This window comes from Mustela nivalis, assembly GCF_964662115.1.
Source record: "Mustela nivalis genome assembly, chromosome: 7".
NCBI lineage: Eukaryota > Metazoa > Chordata > Mammalia > Carnivora > Mustelidae > Mustela > Mustela nivalis.
In genome coordinates, this window is record NC_139026.1 from 15,922,054 (window position 1) to 15,941,303 (window position 19,250).

Below are 19,250 nucleotides of genomic sequence, written 5' to 3' on the forward strand. Positions count from 1 at the left end.
GGAGAACCAAGGTAAAGAAAACAAGCCCCTGCAGAGTTCAGGCCTTGCCCCTAAAGGAACAGCAAGCCTAGAATTAGAAAGTAAGTGAAGGCCGAGGCCAAGGCCAGCCGGTGCCCTCCCCTCCTCTCCAGTCAGACCCTGTGGCTCTCTCCTCTGCTAGGAGTGAGTCCTGAATCCGAAGAGAAGCTTTCAGTGAGCTTTAGAGATGGAAAACACGTGTTCTAGACGGAGGGCATCGACTGTGGGAGGCTAGTGGTGGAAAACTGCCCCACATCCAGAGATTAGAGGGATAAATCGGAGAAGAGGAAGATGAACAATATAGGCCAGTGAAAAGTGGCACAAAACGGGCCTTCCAGGACAGGGCAGCTGGGCTTCCGTGTTCCTGTCCAGCAGGACCGACCTAGCCCTCTTGGGTTTGCTGGATCTGATCAGGTCCCAGTGCTGCTGAAATTCCCACTGCACTTCGAATCCAGGCCAGATGTGGACCCTGGAGTTTGTGTGCCTTCTGCCCACACAGTCAGCCTCGTCTCGCCTGCACACCTGCTTCCCCTGCTCCAGCTACACTCTGTTGTCTTCTCTTTGTATAAGGACATTTGTCATTGAATTAAGGCCTACCTGGATAAGACAGCCTGTGCTGCTTTACACATGCGAGTCTCTCCTCTAGAAAGCTGGTTCCCATGGCTAAGTCCTCGTCTGTCTTCAGGGGTCCGCTTAGAACCTCTCTTCCTCAGAGACCATCTGCGTGCTCCTACTATAGCCCTAACATGTCCGCGATTTCCTTTGCAGTTCTCATCATGCTTGTAACCATTTTTTGATGTCTGCTCCCCCAGTAAATCCTGTGAGGACAGGGACGGCGTCTTTCTTGGATGCTGGGCACAGCGTAATTGCTCGCTGCATTTTTTTGTACTGACTGACCAGAAGGAGCAGTAATTTGTAAATTGGCGGGGGTGGGGGGAAACAAGCTTTAACCCTTTTAATTTGTTTTGCTCTTGTTTTCCAAATAATTTCTGAACAAACTATTATTTCACAGACACACACATACATTTTTTTTAGGGGATTCTCTGAGGTGACGTTTCTCTGGTGCCTGTGTGTGTGTTGGACACATCTTACCTGCTTTTCTCCTCTCCCTGCAGAATGAGATGTGCCTGGCCACCCACCAGCTCTCGAAGCAGCTGCTGGCGTATGAGAAACAGGTAACTGGGGGGCTCACCTGGCATGTGAAGCTGTGCTCGGGGCCCTCGTGAGTGGTAGTCTTGTAAGGAATTCTCCAAGGGCATCCTTGAGAGGCTTTGATTTCCTTCTTTCTTTTCGTTTGTGGTCCACTCCTGTTTTTTCTCTCGTCTTGCCTTTTCCTTTCCCCTGATAAATTCTAATTGGGGTGATTATCCCAAAGTCTTTGTGGTATATTCTAATTAGCCTACAGAAGTCACCCACTGCCTTGAGGGTTCGTGATCTAATCAAATTCCAGGAAATAACCCAGTTCCAGAAACTAAACTCAAAGATGACGTTATGACCAGACAGAAGGGCGATGGCCAATGAAGGGATCGTCAGGGCAGGACGAGGCTAGCGCACTCGATTTCTGCATCCAGACACCGCGACACCTTGTGTGCTCGGGGGCAGAGTGGGGACTGGTGTGGAGGGCGGTGGGACGTGGGTGGGGTGGTAGCACCAACTCCCCAAGCCTTAACACCCGGGTCTTTTATTCTCTGGTCTTAGAATTTTGCTCTTGGCAAAGGCGATGAAGAAGTAATTTCTACACTCCACTATTTTGCCAAAGTGGTAGATGAGGTAAGATCACAACATGGCAAAATTTGATTTGATTCCTTCCTGAACTTTATTTCATCTTTGTGTTGGCCCACTTTCCATTTTAGATATCTCCTTAAATATCTCAGAGTATATCTCAACTTGCTGATCTTCCAAGGCTCATTTCATAGGACAAGTTGTATGCGATTACGTTTGTTCCTGGTTGAGGAGAAAAGCTTTGTTATACGTGAACAATGGACCAAGAGAGATTTCTGAGAATTCAGTTTCCTAAGAAGGGTGTATTGGTTTCTCCAGCTGCTTGTAATAAATTACAAGTAGGTGGCTTAAAACAGTAGACATTTATTCTCTCCCATACTTCTGGAGGCCAGAAGTATGAAATCAAGTTGTTGGCAAGGCCAGGCTCCCTCCAGAGGCCCGAGGCGGAATCTTCCATGGCCTCTTCCGGCTTCTGTTGCCCCTGACTGTCCCATGGCAAGTGGCTGCATCCAGTCTCCACCTTGCCATGGCCTCCTCCCCACCCCACTTCACTCCTTCCCTGTGTGTCTTCTCTTTGTGTAAGGACACTTGTCATTGAATTAAGGCCTACCTGGATAATGAGACCATGAGGATGGTCTCATTTGGAGGTCCGTCACCACATCTGGGAAGACCTCGTTTCTGAAGACTCACATGTTCTGCTTGGACTTTTCTTTGGGGGAGGATGAGGGCGGGCAGGATTCACGCCACCACAGAGGGTGTCATGCAACCGTCATCGTAGCTCTACTGCATAATACATTGGGAACATTTGCGAAAAACAGGTAATTGTTATAAGAGAAGTACATAAATCCCAGTTGTGATAAACACTGCAGCTCAGGTGCTCCTGGTGCTGAGCAGAACCCTCTGCAGAACTGGGTCAATACGAAATCGTATTTCATCGTTCAAGGAGCTTGCAGTTCTCACAGCAGAAAATGATGATGAAGAAGCAAAAGAATATGCAGGTGCCGTTTCATTGTCCAGGCGCTGGTGTAGAAGAGATACCGTCTTCAGTTTATAAAATGTGAAACTAACATTGCAGGGTCATTCAGTCAGCAAGTCAACCCAACACGTTGACACTTGTTCAGCAAACACGTATTGACCACCTGCTGTGTAGTAAGTACTGTTGTAGGCACTGGGGCTATAACAGATATAAAAGGTTGTAAAGGGAGATATAACAGGATATAAAAGAACGGTCGTCCAGTTCTTTTTCAGCTTCATACTTTCTCCACAACTCTGACTCTTTTCACAGTGTATGTTTAAAATGGTTAGATGTCTTTTCCAGAAGAGGAGGAGCGTGAATGGAAAAAAGTAATAGAGGAGTAAAAAGTAATTTTTTTGGAAGCGAGGAGACAAATGTTTCCTAATTAGCCATGAATAAGGAGCCCAGGGGAAGAAGCAGCGGACTACACCCTCTGAAGTCAGGTCTTTTCTTGACCAGAGCCAGTTGCTAAGGAAATGTGGCTAGTTGTCAGACACCCAGAACCGATATTTCCAGTTTAAGAGACTTACTTATAACCCTCCTTTCATGGGCAGGAATGATGATGCTTTAGGTGGGGAGTGAATCATTCCCAAAGGCTGGACGGCTGGGAGTGTGATGTTACAGGTGGTGTGACCGCCTCCCCGAAGCTCGGCCCTGTCGGGGCTTCTCAAACAAGCCTCTTGGTGTGGAGACCTATGTGCATGAAAGCCGTTAGCTCAGGTGGGAGCCTTCTGAGTAGATTTTCAGGTTGTTTTCTCTACCGGGGCCTGTATCAGGTTGGAAAATTTTCAAGACAAGTGACTTGACTCAGAAAAAAAACAACTAAAAGTAGAGATTTTTTGTGGCTCTTATTTTTAATGGAATCCCTAGGAACCAGACACTCCGTGTTGTATGCATATAGAAATTTCTGTCCTTGTTGATTTCCCCAAAGGCAGGGTTCCTAGATCACTTCCACTGAGTGCACCCGAATCAGGAATTCACCATCATTATGGATATGCCAACGAGTGTGCAAGTGTGCGTCAGGCCCTCTACTCTGAGTGTTTTCTATTCAGGTTACTATTTTGTCATCACGGTAACCATGCAGGGAAGGTGGTATTCTTCTTATTTTCAGGATGACGATATTGAAGTGCCGAGAGGTAATCTCTTTGCACTCTCTTGAGCTAAGGCACGGTGTTTAGAAGTGATTGTCCCATCCCTCTCAAAAACCCCAGGGCAAAAAGTTGGTGCCAACCCCCTTGATCCTTAAGAAATAAGGAAGACAATGAGTCGATAGGAAATTTACCATTCCAAAAGTGAATGATGCCTAGAAAACCACGTAATCACCCTGATTTTGGTGTCTTCATTTGTAAGTGGCAGCAGCGAGAAAGCCCATCTAACTGGGCTGTGTATTAGGGCATTGAACACACAGCCAGACACATAGTAGGTACACTGGTTGACTTTCATTCACTTAACTGTTAGTAAAAAAAACAGTACATTTCTCACTGAAGTTATTCAGGAAAAGTAGTTAACACATTCTGTCTTGGTGGCATTTATTGGCATGTGTGTCCTCCTGCGTTCTCAGCAGAACAAAGCTGCCGTGCTTTGTCTTGATGATTGAAAGACAGGACATTAACTGCTTGGCCTCCAGCTCCCCTGCCTGGCAAATGATTGTCTGTAAGCTTTTCAGAGCAGATCTGGAAGTACAGCCCTGAAGGACCAGATCTGTTGGTGGGAGAGCTGTGGGTACAGAGGGGGCTCGTATGTGACTGCTGTCATCGCTGAAAGAAGCTTGGCCAGATGCACACTGCCAAGTAATATGTGTTCGTTGCTGATGTCTAGACTACCAGACATTTGAAGTTTGGGCAACTTCGTGAGCACAAGACTCTCTATCCAACACGGTATAATGGGAGAAACCTGGAGTTCGGATTCCAGTAGCCCAGGATGAAAATCCCAACCGTTCTGCCTCTTTGCTGTCTGGATGTGGAGAGTTGTTTGTCCACCTGGTACATGGGTACAGTCAGTAAGACCGGACTCTCAGAGTGGCTGAGAACCAAGGGATACAAAGCATGTAACTCTCCAGAGTAACTCCCAGGCCTGCAGCTGCTGTGGTTTTAGGGTTAGTAGGCTCCTAGCAGGCCGGTCTTGCAAGTATGACCTCAGCCCTTCTGAGGGGGAGCATGCGCACTGTGACTGATAACGTGTGACCTAAGGTGAGTGCTCCCAGTGAGCTGTGCTCACTGCAAGGACATGAACGCGTTCTCCTCCAGCTGGTGTGGCTCAGCCTGGATTGCACCGTACACAGACCGTAGCCATGGGCTCAGAGACTGCTTTAGCAAACCTAACTGAGGCCCGCTCAGAACCTTGCATTTAGTTTTGAGTACCTCTGGGCCTGTATCATTTGCAGCTTCATGAAGTGTTGTTTATTTGCTGAGGAAATGTAGCAGAACTCTTGAAACACACAGAATTGTCCAGTGTGATCCTGTGTGGAAAGAAGTGTTCTTTATAGTGGGTTTAATTTTTCTCAATAAGATTTCTCTCTTTTTTCAGCTTAATGTTCTCCATACAGAGCTGGCGAAACAGTTGGCAGACACAATGATTCTACCTATTATACAATTTCGAGAAAAGGATCTCACAGGTAAAGTTGCTGAGTTCGGTGCCAGTTACCTGCAAAACATCAATTCATTTCATAATTGTTCTGACTGTATTAATTTCTTTAAATCTGTGCACCATTGAGAAATGCCTTTCTTTTTCGGAGCACTTCAGTTTAGCTAACTTCCACTGAATTTCCACTATGTTCTTGGTTCCCCTAAAGGAAGGTTACAGGCTAATGAGAAAAACTGACTTGGAAACAATCATAACATTATGTGATGAGGGCAGCCGGAAAGAGAGGTACAAGGAATAAAAACAGCACACGGAAAGGTGTGATTACCCTTTTGCCAGGGAGGGCTTCCTGGAGGAGGTGATCTTGTGCTGGGTTTTGAAAGATGAATAAGTGTTTACCAAGGAGACAAAGATGGCAAGGTTTGTATTACTGGTTTGGAGCATTTATAGGAGGCATGCTGTTTTGGGGGAGCCATGAATGCTTTGGAATGTAATGTGGGTAGCTTAGAGAGGGACAGGGACCACGCTTTACCTGTGCTAGACCCTGAGCTGCAGCCACGAACAAGGCAGACAAGCTCCCTGTTTTCCTGGAGCTCACATTTTAGTGGGTCGGTAGATCTGGGACTGGTTCAGAGAGTCTGGTTGCCCTTCTAGACTATTTTTGGTTCTTCAATGAAAAAGTAAAACAAAGCTTTAGAGTAATTTTCTATCTCTTGGAAATCAAGGTAGTCGAAAAATGAATTAAAAAGAACCCAAAATCTTGGGGGGAAAAAGTAGTTGATAATAGGAAAGGGAACCCAAACTTTCTAGTCTTTTTGTTTTTTATGTCACTGAAAATATTCACTGCTTAGAGATGGAAGAATTGTATTTTCTAGAACACCGATATAAAAATTGCTGGCCAAAGAAATCTAAACCAAGTACTCAGAGATCTGTTCAGTATAGTACTGCCTCTTCAGGGGCACCTGGGTGGCTGAGTTGGTTAAGTGTCTGTCTTCGACTCAGGTCATGATCCTGGGGTCCTGGGATCGACCCCCACATCAGAATCCCTGCTCACTGGGAATTCAGCTTCTCCCTCTGCCTTCTTCCCCCACCCGCCTCGTGCTCGCTCTCCCGCTCTCTTGCTCTGAACTGAAGTCATATATATATATACATATATATATTTTCATCTTAAATGAAGTCATATATATACACATATATATATTTTCACCTTAAATGAAGTCATATATATATATATACATATATATATACACACACACATATATATGCATTTATATATGTATATATATATACTCACCTTAAAATGTAAACTTTATTCAGGCAGGAAAGACACAGCACATCTTAAAGATGGTCTTCTCCCCACACCCACCCATATGGAGATTCCCTGTGATCATGTCATCTGAGGCTCTAGGGAGCAGAGGTAGACCTGATCATTTGCCAGGGGCAGTGTGACAGCGCTGAAACATGACAAAGAACAATAAATGATAGGTCATCTTGTGTGAAGAGAAGCCTTGCTTGAGCAGGACTTTTAGCGGTTTTGTGTGTTGCTCGTCTGTAATAGCATGCAAATCCCAAAGCTGCATGTAGTCCTGTGCTGATTATCCAGTACGAACTGAGAGTCTTAGTGCATTTTTTCATAAAGATTTTCTCTAAATAAAATCATAGAAATGTGTGGGGATATCGTTTTAAGAACAAACTCCGAGTCGTTTAGACAGAAAATAATCACCCCCCAACCCCGACCTGCGTTGTCAGATTTGTGTCTTTCAGCTTTGGGGTGGGGGGCAGCCCGGGCCAGAGGGTCCCGGCAGTGATAATGACCAGGCCTTGTCGGGCCTGTAGGACCCAAGTGTGGATTAGTAGTATTTGCCTAGGATGGCGATTTTTTTTTTAAAGAGAATAAAACTATGTGGCAGTAGTAAAAAGAGAAGCCTCTTCGGTATCTTTGGAAACAGTGAATCACAGTAACCTTCTCTGACGACACCAGCATGCAAGTGTGAAGCGTTTGGCCCAGGTCATGCTTGAGTCAGCTCGAGAACCAGCCTAGAACCTGGCCTCCCCTCCACGTGCTGGTTTTTACCTGACGTTTCGCCTCCTTTTCCATTTCTGCACCGATCCAAGGACATATCTAAATGAAGAGAACACAGACCGATTAAGGAAGCTCTTTGACCCGGAAAGGGAAGCCCCGGAGAGTGCTCCGGTAGGAAGTGGAAGGGAGAGGGGAAGAAGGGAAATGCAGGAAGCAGCGATACCGGAAGGCGTAAGAATAACACGAGGAGAGATTAGAAAGCTGGAGGCAGTTTTGAGGGAAACAGAAAAAGACATAAAAGGTATGAAAATGCTTTCCTTTGTTTGATGAAGCAAAACTGATCGTGGCAGAGTTGTAGAAAGTATTGCTTTCTTCTAGATGTCTCTGTGTTTGTTTTTTTTTTTTTTTTAAACCTTGGACAGCCATCACCCTCATTGACCTCATCATTTTTTCTTCTCGGTCTTGGACTTTGTTATACGTCCTCATGCGTGAGGCACGTGGCACCCACAGGAGGAAATGGTGGTGTGTGTTGGCTTGTCGCAGGTACCCTGTGCAAGATAGCTTCAGACTTTGTCATTAAAACAAATACCCTGGGCGCCTGAGTAGCTCAGTCGGTTAAGCAGCTGCCGTTGGCTCAGGTCATGATCCCGGGAGTCCCTCAGTGGGGAGCCTGCTTCTCCTTCCACGTCTGCCCTTGCCCCCTGCTCGTGCACTTGCTCTTGCAAATAAGCACCCCCATATTCCTTTGTTAGTGGTGGCTTTGCCAGATGTTAAAAATGGCCAGCCAAAGGGCCTTTCTAGGTTCTAAGTATGGTCCAGATATTGTGAGGAAAGAGGTACTAATTAGAACACTCTTTTGTGGGGGGCAGGGGAGTCCGAGCTTCGCTGTATACTCCAGGTCTCCCTGAAGAGCACCTGTCCACCGCACACTCCAGCCCACTTCCCCCAGGGACCCTCTGCTTCATGGACCCCCCAGATGCTGTCAACAAGGAGTGGGTGGTCACGGTCAGTCAGGCTCCCAAGTTTGGGATGCAGCTGAAGCCACAAACTCCAGTCAGACCAGGAGGCCAGAGCCATGTGAGGGCAGAGGCCCGGAGGAGGGGCTCACAGAGCCGTCTTCCTTCTGCACATGGACTTTGATTTCTTGGGGAAGCACGTGCCAATATGGGGTTGGCATATTTTACTTTCCTTTGCTCTAAGATTTTCTTTTTTTCTCTCTTGTTCAGAGGTTAGCACTTTAAAGGATCTTTTTGGACTCGCCAGTAATGGTAGGCATCCTCTCCGTTCTTGGTGCGTGGGTTTAGTATGTGTGTGGGTGGAGATGCTGAATGAATGTTCTTGCCTTTCAACCCATCTGGGTGCTAAAATGCCTCTTTATTTTTAGAGCATGACCTCTCAATGGCAAAATACAGCAGGCTGCCTAAAAAAAAGGAGAATGAGAAGGTAAGAATAGCTACGTGACATGGTGTTTCTCACCTCACTTACTTAAGCTCCTTTCCTACATTCCTGCTGTGAGTTCATGGCATTGGGGGTACCTTGATGAATTCTTTTTCTTCTTTCATATACTTAGATTTTTAATTATTCTGAATCTCATAAGTAGTCTTCTACCTTCCTATTCTAGCTTTTCAACGTGGTTTATTAGACAGCAACTTGGAACCATTGTATAATTACATTTGCACAATGATTTCAGATTAGCTCGGTACCTTGTGCTTGTCTGCCGCATACGTATTCAGGTCACTTGAATTTCTTGCCATGGGTGCTGGCTCCGCTTCTCTAACTCGTGCTTTTTTGCTGCTGTAGATGATATTGCCCATTTGAATGCATCTAAATTCCTACTTCTGTTGCATGATTTCCTTGAGCTAAATTACTTTCTTGGAATACAGTCTTAGGAGTGAACTAAAATGTTTGTGGCTTTCAGTGCAGGCCCCTGAGTTGTTCTCCTAAAGGCTCGGGGAGTACTTGGCTTCACCCCGGGGAAGCCTCATAAGCATGGAGATGCTAATACTTCTTTAATTGGGAGTTTTTAAAACATAAAGGGGAACCTTATCTGAGTTTTATTGTATCGGTCACAGAAATGGGTCTCATGAGTAAACACACGCTGCTGAAGCTTCATGCTCTTGCGGACGGCCACATCCTCAGACAGCCTGACGTTTGCCTTCGCCTTTCACCCAGGTGAAGACGGATGTCGTGAAGGAGGTGGCGGCCGCGCGACGCAAACAGCACCTCTCTTCCCTCCAGTACTACTGCGCCCTCAATGCGCTGCAGGACAGGAAGCGCGTGGCCATGATGGAGCCCATGATAGGCTTTGCCCACGGACAGGTAGGCCGTGCCCGTTCCCTGAGGGCTGAGCCCTGAGCCAGCTGGGGAGAACCACTCGGTGTGCCTGCTGAGCTAGCGTTTAGGAGAAACTGAAGCATGTTTCAGAGAAAGAAACACGTACGCACCACCTTGCGTGGTAACTCAAGACGGCTCCATGTATGCACGTGGAAAGCTTCCAGGGGGGCGATTGTTAGGCTGGACATGCAGGCAGTGACGGCCTCTGTCCCAAGCCTCCCATGGGGCCGGAGGGGGGGGCTGGCATGACACTTTGTCTCTGAGCCAGGCGAGAGCCAGGCCTGGTCTAATGTTCTGAGAAGCAGAACTGCTCAGGTTGGTAGACCTGGGCCTTTAGCTTAGGACCCACAGAGTCCCCTGCTGCTCTGTGTGGCGAGGCTCACCCTCAGCTGGGCTCTTCTCACTGCTGAGGTCATGGCCGGCACCTTGGCATCTGGGCCGTGGCAAAATACTGCTGTAGCTTGCTGAAGTCTGTCCGGGATGGATGTGGCTTCTTCCCGTTAGTGGTCTCCTGAACACTCGTCTGTCCGGAGTCTCCAGTGGCAGGGCGGGGCCCTGGCCGGGCGGCACCAGCCTGGCAGGGACAGGAGTGAGTGTCCATTCATGGTGGATGGCACCCCCCCATCCCTGCCCTGCTGGAGCCCCACTTACACAGACTCTAACACCACACCCCAGCATGCAGGAAACACACCAGATATCTTCTCTCAGTTGACAACCTAGGAATAGAAGGGGATGTCAGGAAGCAGAATGTTGAGAAGAAAACAGTCAGCAACTTTTTATTTAAAACACCACATGTGTGAGCATCTATTCTTTTTAAATACATGTTAAAAAATACGTGTATTTCAGAAAACAGCATCAGTATCCTTCAGTTGGGGAAAGGGGAGCAGGGGAGGATCTTCAGGCGTTCAAGCTCAGGGATCCGTCTTTTCTGTGGTTGTGACGCTGAAAGGCCAGGTAGCTCAAGATGGCTTCTGCCTTCAGGGGTGATATTTAAACAGAGCGCTATAATCTGTCTGTGTCCTCTGGGTAAAGCCAGGTTGAACACAAAGCTGGCCCTGTCCCACCCTGGGCTCCGGTCCACAGCGGACCCCTGCAACGTCCAGCTGCTTGCGGTGGGCGCTGGTGCCGCCTCTCTCCTTCGTTCTCACACCTCTGCCAGGCGGAGGGCCTGGGTGCTGGAGAGCGCCGGTGCTGCCTGTGCTGTCTCATGAATGCCTCCTGTTCTGTCTGTTCTTCCTGGATTGACAGTGGTGGCCTGTGGAGCACGAGTCCTGGCCTCTAAAGTGAATGCCACCCCCAGCGGTGCTAGCAAACTGCCCCCCACCCCGCCCCAGGCCTGGGGACACAGAGCAGAGCATGCCGCAGTCATTGATGGGTGGCAGCAGCAGCATCTTTGAGGACTGAGGAGGCCTATTTCCCTTTTCATGTGCAAAGTACCAAGATTTCAAGACCAAGACTAGAAAACCCCTCCCGCTGCAAACTTCACATCCTGCAGAAAACTATAACTCCTTTGCTTAGACCAGTTGTTGTCTAACCCATAAATCTTTTGGATGATCCCAAAGCATTCGCTCTCCTCCAGCCTCATCAGCCGTTTTAAATACATGTTGACTAAGCGTCCACCTTTTTGGTTGGTGGCCGTCGGACCACTGTACTTCCTGCGGCTCCGAAGGCCCGAGAATCTGGGTCTCTGGATAATGCGGCACTGAGTCGGGCTTCTCGGCACCACCCGCTTCAGTGCGGGCTGTTTGACTTCATTTCTGCCTCCCCTGGCCCTTGTTGAACAGGTTTGCACTGAGATCACCATTCAGTCGTCATGCCTGAAACAGGTTTTGCAAACCTGTACAGGTTTACGAGATCCCAGAAATCAAGTCCAGGATAGTAGTCACAGGGTAGATCCGATGGCCGGTGGCTGGAGCAGCCAGGATCTCATCTGTCCCTCCCTGCCGTCCCTTCAGATCAGACTGAGGGCTTGCAGGAGCAGCCCCCCACCCGCACCCCCCCGAACTTACAGAATAGCAGAGGAGCTAAGCCATGGAATTTGGAGTATAAATTCCAGGGAGTTCAGGGAGGGGAAAGAGGAAAGCCACTGGGAGGCTGTGTCCTTAGAAATGCAGAAGCTCCTGAACAGACTTTGCTGTTTGAGGTTTCAGAGATTCAGAAGGGCATTTGCTGTTTTGATCTCCGTATGATTAAAAGATCACGGGGCCAGAGCAGCGCCCCACATGATTACCTTACATTAGGATAATCGTGATCATCCTGTTCTCTTCCTGTGAAAACTAAGGGCGTGGGGGTACATCCTTCCCCAGGATGTGAGCATGCGAAGCCCGCCAGCCTCACCAGGGTGCGTGGGCGGGTTCCGTGCCCACCGCACAGGGCAGGGGCTGCTTCCAGATCAGACACCTGAGCTGGCCCAGAATGTGAGAGAAGTCCCATGTCCAAAGCTAAGCCATTTTTCTCTTTACTCATGACTCAGGCTTTCAACTCTTACCTTTCTGTGATCAGGCACGTAAGATGAGACAGGTCACCCCCAGTATTTGGATTTTTTAAAGCCCTGGCCATGGGAAGAAATGGAGACTTGAGCTTTGGGGCGGGATGGTGACAGATGTCAGTCATGCACAGAGGCAGGCCCCTCCCTGTGCGCTGCCCATCAGGGCTTGTGAGGCAACCCAGCCTTCTGGAAAGTGAACACCCTGGAATCACAGGAAGTAAGGACTTGCTTTTTATTTGTTCCCCAAAAGCCAGCAATTGAAGTTTTATTTTCAGAGGAGATGGAGCCCTCCTGGGGCTACCCTCCCCTGAGCGCAGAGAGCCGCATCGCAGAGCGCTGGGGGCCGGAAGGGAGCTCGCCCGTCCAGGCAGCTGTTCAGGCCCAGAGCTGTGCTGCCTCCTTCACACCCACGGTCCTCCCCTGGGTTGACGTCGGGGTTGGAAGGGCAGCATCCCGGCCGCATCCTTGGTCCAGCCCGTGTTTCAAGCCGCGCATGACTCACTGACGGGCTCACGGCAGCCTCTGGGGTTTGCTGCTCTGAGCACCTCCCGCCGCGCTCCAGCCAGTGCTCGTCTGGTTCTGGCCGTGCACGTCAGCTGTCACCCGCTGATGGAAGCCCCTGGGGACGCCGAGGTGTAGACCCGCTCCTTGCCCCCCTAGAAGCTTTCTATCCAAAATTCACAGAATTCGCAGAGGAGAAGAGCTGACGATGAGACCAACGGAAATAATTGTCAGTAGGAACTCCCGACGCAACTCACCTAGTATGTGCCAGGCAGGGAACTCACATTATCCCTGATGTTCCCCCGCCTGTCCGTAAGAGCTCCCAGTGTCCCCAGGCTGCAGTGCACTGGGTTGGGAGGAACTCCACGGACGTGGGGGTGGGGGGGCTCGGTTGGCCAGCCAGGGTCGCCGCCCCCGCGCTCAGTCCCACGCTGGATGCGCTCACTGGTCACCTTTCCTAGGCGACCTGCAGAACATCACCATTCTGTCTTTCAGATTAACTTCTTCAAGAAGGGAGCAGAGATGTTTTCCCAAAATATGAACAGCTTTTTATCCTCAGTTGCGGACATGGTCCAGAGGTAAGGCTGCACTCCACTCTGGGTCCGGGGGCCTCTGCCTTTCCTGCTGGGAGGTGGGAGGGACGGAGCCCCGCCACCATGGGGACTCTGGGCAGCGGGCCCCTTCTTAGCTGCCGGTATTCGGGAATCCTGAGGTTGGATAGTAAGGCCTTCTGTGTACCCCTGCCCCCACTGTGTGGGGAGCCCAGAGGTGTGCCCACCACGTGAACAGATTATATAGCTTAAAGAAAAGATGAAGCATCTGTGAAGGGACTTTCCCGTCAAGTCCCAGTGCCCGTGCTGAGGGAGGTCTTCCCTGTGTCACAGCGGCCTCCACGGCCCGTGGGCCCGGTGTAGGCTGGCTGTGGATTTAGATGTGGCCTTGTTTCCCCTTTGGAACCAAGGGGCTGACAGCCGGAAGTGCTGGGACTCTTTAGGAAACTGGCCATTACGGCCATTTATGACTGATCATGGGGCTTTATGCTTTTTTGGAATTAATTTAACAAATCGCTCTTCAGCCTCGCAAATGCTTATTTTTTTTTTTTAAGATTTTATTTATTTATTTGACAGACAGAGATCACAAGTAGGCAGAGAGGCAGGCAGAGAGGGGGAGCAGGCTCCCCGCTGAGCAGAGTCCGATGTGGGGCTCCATTCCAAGACCCTGGGATTATGACCTGAGCTGAAGGCAGAGGCTTAACCCACTGAGCCACCCAGGCGCCCCTCAAATGCTTATTTTTTAAAAATACACCATCCTCTCTTCAGGCTGTCCTGCCAGGCTTGCCTCCATTGCCAGTGTGCACGACAGCGAGCCCCCAGGAGGCTTGTTTCCTTCACACTGCAGATCTGGTTCCGGGAGTGCTCCGTGATTCCTGGAGCATGGGCGAGGGAGAGAGCAGCTGAGAAGCAGACAGACACAATGGAAGTAGGAGTGTGGGGTTCTATGTCGTGTGGAAAAACAGAGGAAGGTTGCTCTTTTTCTTGAGGATGTTGTAGTTCAAGATACCTTTAAAATAAAATTTGTTTTAGAGCAAGTGAGCAAGTGCAGGGAGGGGCAGAGGGAGGCAGAGAGTAACTGTAGCAGACTGCACAGAGCCCGATGCGGGGCTGGATCTCAGGACTCAACCCTGAGATCATGACCTGAGCCAAAAGGAAGAGTCAAATGCTTCAACGGCTGAGCTGCCCAGGCTCAGTGGCAGGGCTGCCATAAAAGGGAAAGCATTGCCTTTGTCTTTGTCACTGCACTTGGGAAAATGACCAGGAGGGGGGCACCGGGTGGCTCAGTGGGTTAAAGCCTCTACCTTCGGCTAAGGTCATGATCCCAGGGTCCTGGGAACGAGCCCTACATCAGGCTCTCTGCTCAGCAGGGAGCCTGCTTCCTCTTCTCTCTCTCTCTCTCTCTCTCTCTACCTGCCTCTCTGCCTACTTGTGGTTTCTGTCTGTCAAATAAATAAAATCTTAAAAAAAAAAAAAATGAGCAGGAGGTGGGACCAGTCTCCAGTGGCCGTTTTTCCCCTTAGGGGAGCCTGGGGCCGGCAGGGAGGGCAGGCATGACCGCGGTTTCCTTCCTTCCCTCCCACCGTCCTTCTCTTCCGGCTTTCGTAGGCGCCTGCATCGCAGCCCTGAGGATGGGCTCATCAAAGCTTTTCTCCTAAAGTTTGCATCAGCATGGGGTGCCTTGGTGGCTCAGTCATTTAAGACTCTGATTCTTGGTTTTGGCTCCGGTGGTGATTTCAGGGTGACGGGGTTGAGCCCCATGTCAGGCTCCGCCCTCCTTGTGTGCGCAGGCTCTTTCTCTCCCCCTCCTCCTTTCTCTACAATGGATGCATGAGTCTTTGAAAAGAAAATTGCATCAACAGTTCTAAGCCTGGCTACCACTTTGTCAGCAGAGAAGTTGTTTCGCTGGATTCAGGCGTCGTCCGGTGTTATTATTCCTCATGTTCTGTTCTAAAACAGCGGCCATATAGGACCACTTCTAGCAGAGCAGACTCGAGTCCCACCGTGTCCAGCTTCCAGGGCAGAAAGCCCCAGGGGGCAGGAAGGCCTGGCACAGCTCGCCGTGGGCTGCTCAGCCGTGCTGGGTCGGCGTGAGGAGCAGCTGACCTGACGCCTTCTGTCTTAAGCATTCAGGTGGAACTAGAAGCCGAAGCGGAGAAGATGCGCGTGTCCCAGCAGGAGCTGCTCTCTGTTGATGAGTCTGTTTACGCCCCAGACTTTGACGTGGCCGCGCCACAGATCAACAGGAACCTCATCCAGAAGGCTGGTTACCTTAATCTCAGAAGGTGAGAATGCCACTGCGTGCCTCTTTTTCTGAAGTCTGTTTTCCCTCAGGTGGCTAGACGGCGTCGTCGGGAGGGTGGCTGGTGCTGGGGAAGAACTCCCACCCCCACGCCGCCCTTCCCGCCTCCGGGCCCTGGTCACCGAGAGGTGGGCGTGAACCAGACTCAGAAGAACCTGGTGTGCCGACTCCGAGCGCTGGGCCGTCCCTGTCCCTGGTCGCGGGGACTGTATGCAGATAGCCTGTTCTTAACCATTATCATCCTGGACTGTAAGGAGTTTCTGTCCCATCCCGCCCTTGGCCCTGGCCCCAGACAGGTGAGAGCCGTGTGCTCAAGGCCTGCCACTGAGGCCGGAGTCCGAGGGCCAGCCAGCCTCGGGGTCCTCCAGGTTCTCACACACAGAATCACGCTGTAACACTAGCGGCCCTTTGGCTTGAAGGGAGGCGGCTCAGGCTTCCTTGTGTCCAGGAGCTGACTGAGGCCATTTGGTGTGGTGAGGACCCTGATTTGGTTCCGTCACCCCCGCCTTAGCTGGGCCTCAATCACGTTATGTGCAAAATAGAGCCGATGATCACACCTACTGAAAAAAGTTGTTACAAGGACCAAATGAGGCCATTTCCAGTAGGTAGGAAGCACTCGGACGCTAGCTAGTACCAGTTTTTGGAAATAACTAATGATTGAGGCAGGATGCCTCGTGCCTTGCACAAAGCTGCTACTTAATAAACACTGAATCAGGTAAGTGTACCAGATATTTCCCAAATGGAGGATCTACAGAGAGGAACGGCCAGCTGTTTTCTTACCAAGGTGGAGCTCCTCAAAGCTCTTCTAGCTCGTTGAGATCACAAGTTAAATATCTGTCAGTCTGTGTTGGCTAGAAAACCTTACAGGGCTGGTGGTGTTTGCCAGGTACTGGATACTTCTCTTGGAAGCAGCGCACAAAACATCCAATAAGAGCAAAACTCAGTGTGGTAAACGCGCCCAGGATTCCGGGTGCCGGGAGCTGAGGGGATCCTGGTGACTCTCACTGGACTCAGAGCAGTTCAGGTCCATGTCTTAGAGGAATGAGCATCTAGGTTTTCAGTTCCGAACGGGGATGGACTCATTCTGTTTCCAGATCCTGCAAGAAGCCAGTGTCTGGCTGCCGTTGGGCGGGTGGGGGCGGTGACTGCCGCCGGCACGCAGGGCTGGCCCCCGGCTGCATCTACTGTGTGAGCAGAGCCTCTAACTCCCGGGTCACCCAGGCTGAATTGCGCCTCATCTGCCCCTCTGCATTTGGATTCTTTCCAAAGCAGTTTTGCTTTGATGTAAAGAAATACTATTTCTAGAAGGTCACCAGTACTCAGGGAGAGGCAGCCAGACCTTGAGGTGCTGCGCGGGCTTCCTCATACTGGCGGGTGTTCTAAAACCACAGTTCTTCCAGTAAAACAGGGCTGGTCACCACCACCTGGGAGAGGCTTTACTTCTTCACGCAAGGCGGGAACCTCATGTGTCAGCCGCGGGGCGCTGTGGCCGGAGGCCTGATCCAGGACCTGGACAACTGCTCGGTGATGGCCGTGGACTGTGAAGACCGCCGCTACTGCTTCCAGATCACCACGCCCAACGGGAAATCGTAGGCTGGGCGGGGGTCTAGTGACTCTGCCCCTGCCAGGGGCCTCCTTGGGGAGCAGCGGGGGGTGGTGTGCAGGAGGAGGCCCCCCAGACCTGCCTGAGTGGAGCTCTTTGCTCCGGCCGAAACCCGAGATGGCTGGTGCACTCAGGCCCCGTACTGTCCTGCAGACCCCCATGAACTGCAGGGGCCCAGAAGAGGTCACTTGGGGTCATCCGCAGGGACTGCCCGCCCTTCAGTTGTGGCTGCTCTGCTTCCATTTGCTTCCATGTGGGGCTCTGAACTGAGCTCCTGTGTTGACAGGAGTGTGTCCGGCCAAGTCAGTTTAGTGCAGACCGTCTGCGTGGTTGGCAGAGCTGTTTTAGACCTTGTCCTCCCTCCTGGGTGACAGGAGTGGCCTGGGATCCCAGTCCCGGTTGCCTAACTCCTTGGTCTTCTCTGTAAAACAGGATAAGAGCCATGCTCCCTGCCCCCACCACCGTGGGGTCCCTGGATAGGGTGGAGCCCTCCCCAGTGGAAGGGCAGTGGTATTTGTGTCCAGCTCCCCTCTCCCCTCCATGGGTTTGGTGACGGGGGGGTCTGCCAACGCCTCTGGGCCGGACTCCTGGTGGCCCGAGTCACCTGAGAAGCCAACATGTCCAGGCCTGTGGACCGCCAGCCTCGAGCTAGTAGATCCAAGCCCAGCTACTCACTTCCCTCGGGAAGTATCTGTCCAGGATCGCACAGCAAATGAACAGGGAGCCTGAACCCCATTTTCTTCCCTTCCTGTCATCCTGCCTTCCTGGCCCTTCCCTTTGGGACCCAGCTGAGTTCAGCGTGTGTGGACTAAGCCTCAGGCAGAGGCCCGGGAGGCACTGACGTGGATGTGCTTTATTGCAGGGGAATCATCCTCCAGGCAGAAAGCAGAAAGGAGAATGAGGAGGTAGGGTTTGTTCTTCCACTTCTGTCCTAGTCTAGCGGTGACCGGGGTCCGGCAGATTTTGTAACGGCTTCTCTCCACAGTGGATATGCGCCATAAACAACATCTCCAGACAGATCTACCTGACCGACAACCCAGAGGTAACTCGCGCTGCCTTCCCCGCATCCGCGGCCCTCGCTCTGTCTGAAGGGTGAGCGCCCCTCCCGGGACTGAGCCTGGCCCCCCGCGCGTTTGTAGGCAGTCGCCATCAAGTTGAATCAGACGGCGCTCCAAGCAGTGACTCCCATTACAAGTTTCGGAAAAAAGCAAGAAAGCCCGTGTCCCAGGTAATTAGAGGACGGTGGGAAAGCGGCTTGCCTATAGTTGTGAGCTAGGAATTGGACAGCAGTTATTTCTCCTCACGTACCACCTAGCGGGGGAGCTCAGGCTGCCGGGAGAGGTGGGGTGTTTGCGCACGGTGACGCCACCTGTGAGGGGCAGAACCGGGAGCCACGGCCGCGGGACCCTGGGTGACCCTGGCGCCGCCCTTCCCCTGGGCTGTGCAGCCACAGCCCGGGCAAACAGGACTTGCCTCGAGGGTCTGCTGGTCAGGGCTTCTTGCATTTTTCTGTCAGCATCAACAAAGTTCTGGAATCAAAAGGAAACTTAAATAAGGAACAAAATGACCTTTTTTGCATCTGTGTTACTGCCCAGGCCTTATCTGCACATGTACAGATACTTTCACATGTGCGTTAAATTTTTCTTTTCACATATATTTTTCATGTTTTTACATTTCTTATAATTGTTCTTTAGTAAGTCTCCACACTCTTCCATGATTTATTATTATTAGCTGTTGAATATTTAGGCAGCCTCCTTTCCTCTGTTTGCTACAATCATGTACAGTGAACACTTTCGTGCATCTAGCTTCGCTCTTGTCTTGAATACAGCTTTAAGGTTTATTCCAAGAATCTCACCTTTTGTCTTAATGGGAGTTTCCAATTGGTTAACTAATAATTGCATTATTGGTCACACCAAAGATGGGTTACGATTAGGACTGTATGTGGTGTCCCATTTTTCTGTGGCATGGTAGAAAGAACCCATTAAATAAATGTTCACAGATACTGTCTCCTGAGTCCAGACAGATGTCATTAGAAAGCTAGGAGTTCAGTTCCCAGGACCTCGGGGCTGTTTGGCAGGTTGCCAGTGTGCATACGCGGAGACCTTGGTGTGCG

The 19,250-nt window shown here is 50.6% G+C and overlaps 1 protein-coding gene across 4 annotated transcripts in view; it reads left to right on the forward strand.

Annotated features, from left to right (window-relative positions):
* The window catches only part of APPL2 (adaptor protein, phosphotyrosine interacting with PH domain and leucine zipper 2), a 50,478-nt gene that overhangs the window by 17,615 nt on the left and 13,613 nt on the right, over positions 1-19,250 (forward strand). For all 4 annotated transcript variants that reach the window (XM_082739054.1, XM_082739055.1, XM_082739056.1 and 1 more), the window contains exons 3-14: positions 1,134-1,193; positions 1,717-1,788; positions 5,282-5,369; positions 8,585-8,626; positions 8,743-8,801; positions 9,531-9,677; positions 13,177-13,259; positions 15,359-15,517; positions 16,935-17,123; positions 18,000-18,042; positions 18,123-18,179; positions 18,277-18,365. In XM_082739054.1, the coding sequence (XP_082595180.1) occupies positions 1,134-1,193; positions 1,717-1,788; positions 5,282-5,369; positions 8,585-8,626; positions 8,743-8,801; positions 9,531-9,677; positions 13,177-13,259; positions 15,359-15,517; positions 16,935-17,123; positions 18,000-18,042; positions 18,123-18,179; positions 18,277-18,365 (1,088 nt within the window). The remainder of the gene's footprint in view (positions 1-1,133; positions 1,194-1,716; positions 1,789-5,281; positions 5,370-8,584; positions 8,627-8,742; positions 8,802-9,530; positions 9,678-13,176; positions 13,260-15,358; positions 15,518-16,934; positions 17,124-17,999; positions 18,043-18,122; positions 18,180-18,276; positions 18,366-19,250) is intronic.